The sequence below is a fragment of the Sphaeroforma arctica genome (assembly GCF_001186125.1).
Source record: "Sphaeroforma arctica JP610 unplaced genomic scaffold supercont1.3526, whole genome shotgun sequence".
NCBI lineage: Eukaryota > Ichthyosporea > Ichthyophonida > Sphaeroforma > Sphaeroforma arctica.
In genome coordinates, this window is record NW_014037032.1 from 1 (window position 1) to 3,352 (window position 3,352).

At 52.5% G+C, this 3,352-nt stretch overlaps 1 protein-coding gene across 1 annotated transcript; it reads left to right on the forward strand.

Annotated features, from left to right (window-relative positions):
- Positions 1-185: 185 nt before the first annotated feature.
- SARC_13636 (hypothetical protein) lies at positions 186-3,231 on the forward strand (the record flags this gene model as incomplete). The annotated part of the gene is made up of 2 exons (XM_014292234.1): positions 186-387; positions 1,491-3,231. Exons 1-2 carry the CDS (start codon positions 233-235, stop codon positions 3,229-3,231), a joined length of 1,896 nt encoding a protein of 631 aa, XP_014147709.1. The 5' UTR covers positions 186-232.
- Positions 3,232-3,352: the final 121 nt, after the last annotated feature.

The following is a 3,352-nucleotide window of genomic DNA, read 5'->3' on the forward strand; positions in this document are numbered from 1 at the left end:
TCATACACACACACACACACATATATATATATATATATATATATATAGACATCTACAACTACAAGCAGTTCTAATTCATTGTCGACCTGATTACACGACAATCGTTGCAGTACAATCATGCTTCCTACGTTTCTTCTCTTCAAATTCTCAACACACCTGCGCTATACCATACTGGACAATTAAACAGGACGGGCGCATAGCCGTCGCACAGACACCCGAGGACATTGCAGCCATGCAAACCATCGCTATGAACCAGATGCAACTGCGACAGGAGGAACAACGGTCAGCCGCCGCACAGATTGATACCGAACTTCTGAGGATGAACTTATCCTTGGCCGTCAGAAGGGCCGATCTCTTGAGTTACTTTGTGCCTCAGGCGTGGACTAAGTAAGCTTATTCCTTCATGTGAGAATTTAATAGTCGTGTGTCCTGTGTCGTTAGCCACGGCCAAGCTTGTACCGTCATGCGGGCGGGTTTGGCCTGTTCGAGTATATTTTACGTGCCTTTTTTTTGTTGGCAAATTCTTGTTTGTTATAGGGACAGTACAAGGCAGCTCACCCGTTGTGCACGTTACCTACCCTGTAGAGTCTCGCATACACGCACGCTGCATGTGGTATGACATCGGTGTGTATGCGCTTTCCCGTACAGTCGCATGTACATATCCGATGGACAACTGACTTAGAACGTAGAACCTCCGAACTTCGGGTTGTCCATGCACAATCACATGTGGTGAGAAAAGCGTTCCTCTGCAGTTGGCCACGTGAGTAACTACCACTGTATGTATATGCAAGAAATGGCCGAGATTGTAGCTGTAACCGATGCCCGCCAATATTTCCCAATATAGTGCTGCAGTCTATTCATGGCATGTGACTTGGTTACTACTGGACTCCTGCCTGTTCTGTGGCATGCTTTGTGCACACCCCTATACCCTACAAACCCCTACAACATACAGTCAGGGCATCTAGAGATAGCGCATAGTCGCTGTATATGGTGCCACATACACTTTAAAACACGTGACATAGACAATATCGGAGACTCGGATATTCGGTAGTGATTTGTATTCACCCATAGACCCACATAAGCGTAGACTGTGAAGTATTGCTATAACCTGAAGTCTGCCATAATACAGAACACGGGCACTTGTGAACACTAGGACGGTTCGATATAGCCACGCAGACTAATCCAAGATTTTCTGGAAATCACAGTTTCTGGCTGGCCATGAGATATACTCGCGCACCAACACCTGCACACCCCGAAGCTGACATTTGATCATGTGAGAAGCATCTGACCAATGAGTCGTATTTACGTACTACGCCTCACTTCAAGCAGTTCTGGAGATGAATAACAGTATGGTGAACACGTGCGTGCATTTAGACGAATCCATGAACGTGCACAAGTAGCTGCGCTCTCACATACCCCCATTGCCCTTTGGGTCAGGCAACTCTGGCTTTAACTAACATCCAATCATATGCGACCACGTGCACCCACAGGGGCCGAAACGTGACGGTGCTGCAGGGCATTGAGCTGCTGCTTCTACTCGACCGGTTACTCACCAAGAGTCGCGTGCTAGTCCATACCCTGGCCACCCACAATGCGCTCGAGAACTACCTACAGCCGCGTTCAAGTGGTGCAGTGGTATCGCACACCGCCGCGATGGCGCCGGAGATGGTGTACACGCTGTGCTGTGCGTTGCTGCGCATACAGCAGTACGCAACAGCGCTGGACGTGTTCCGCCACCATGTGGAGAGTGCGAATGGGGCAGACCTCATCGCAGTGACCAATAGGATTGCCGAGATATCTGCGTGTGAGGGCATTGTGGACGATCTGATTGGGCTATGTGAGCGCAACGAGTTGGCTGCGGACGAACCGTCACCGGGGTTGGTGGTGAAGGGGGTCGAGGTCTTGCAAGCACTCACGCGGCACGCATTCAGCACCAACCCCGGCAGCACAGGTGCACACAGAGGAGTACAGGACACAGACACAGACCTATCTCACACAGACGCTCACAATGGGAATACACTGACTGTGCGCACACACACACACGGGGCCAGCAAGAATGCAGATGCCATGCGACGCACCCTAGAAACGGTTCGAGCTCAGTGCTTTGCCTTCGGTGCGGCATTGGCGGTTTTGGGGGAGCACACGGACGAGCCCAAAGAGGAAAGTACCGAACTGTCGCACGCACTGGCGACCGCGGGTGGCGAAGGCGACGATGCGCACGTGCGTGATCTGGTGAGGCTGGATGGTGACGATGAAGACAGTAGTGGACAATTAACCAGGAGCACCGACGCACAGGCGAGCACGTTTGATGCGCTTGTGCGTACGAACTACGCGGTATATACGTTCGTGCAGGCGCAGCTGGGGGCCATGAGCGGGAGTAGGGCACAGGACGGTAGTGGACAATTAAACAGAAACGTGATGCCCTCGCCTATGAATACCGACGGCGTAGAGGTGGGCGGTAGAGATACACAGAGAGGTGGCGATGCACACCACGGTGGGAGTACCGAACATTTTGGGAGCTTGGAGTATTACCTGAACACGCACACTCAGCTGGTAGATACCTTGGTGACCGTTGCTAGGCAAGTAGGGGCTGGACATGCGCCCCTGACGCAAACGGACATGCGCGGCACTGTGCAAGATGAGCTCAAGCGAAGGAAGGGCTTCTACGCACTTGTGCAAAGGAATGCAACCCGTGCACACACAGACCCGCACGCAGACACAGACGCCGACAATGACACCCACATGCACACAGACGACTCCCACACGCACGCAGCAAGCCAGGCAGACACGCCAACTGACATGGACATCGACGACGAGCATGAGGATGTACACAACCAATCGAGCGAACACGCGATGGGTGATGACGCTATCGCCCAACTGGCGCGCGTGCACACCGCGTGCGAGGACGGGCTTAAGCACTTGCTGCAAATGGCCGACGCAGACACCGACGGCGGCAGGGAAGGCCGCGCACACACACGCACAACACGCACATACACGCACACGCACACGCTCGAGACAGCGCACGCACACGTACCACCGTCTCTGCTGGCGAATACACAGGTACTGCAGGGCGAGTATGTGCAGTTGGAGGGGATGAGGCAGAGTGTGGCGACGTATGCCAATGATGTGGAGCACTTGCAGGTGGCGCTGGGCGAGGCGCAGGCGGATCTGGAGACCGAGCAGACGCGGAATGATATGTATGCCCAGAAACTCAAAGTATGGGGTCGGTAGTGTGTGGGTCCAAATATATGCTCTGTATCTTGCATGCATATGTATATATATATATACACACACGCACACACACACATATATATATATATATATATATATATACATACACACACACACACAC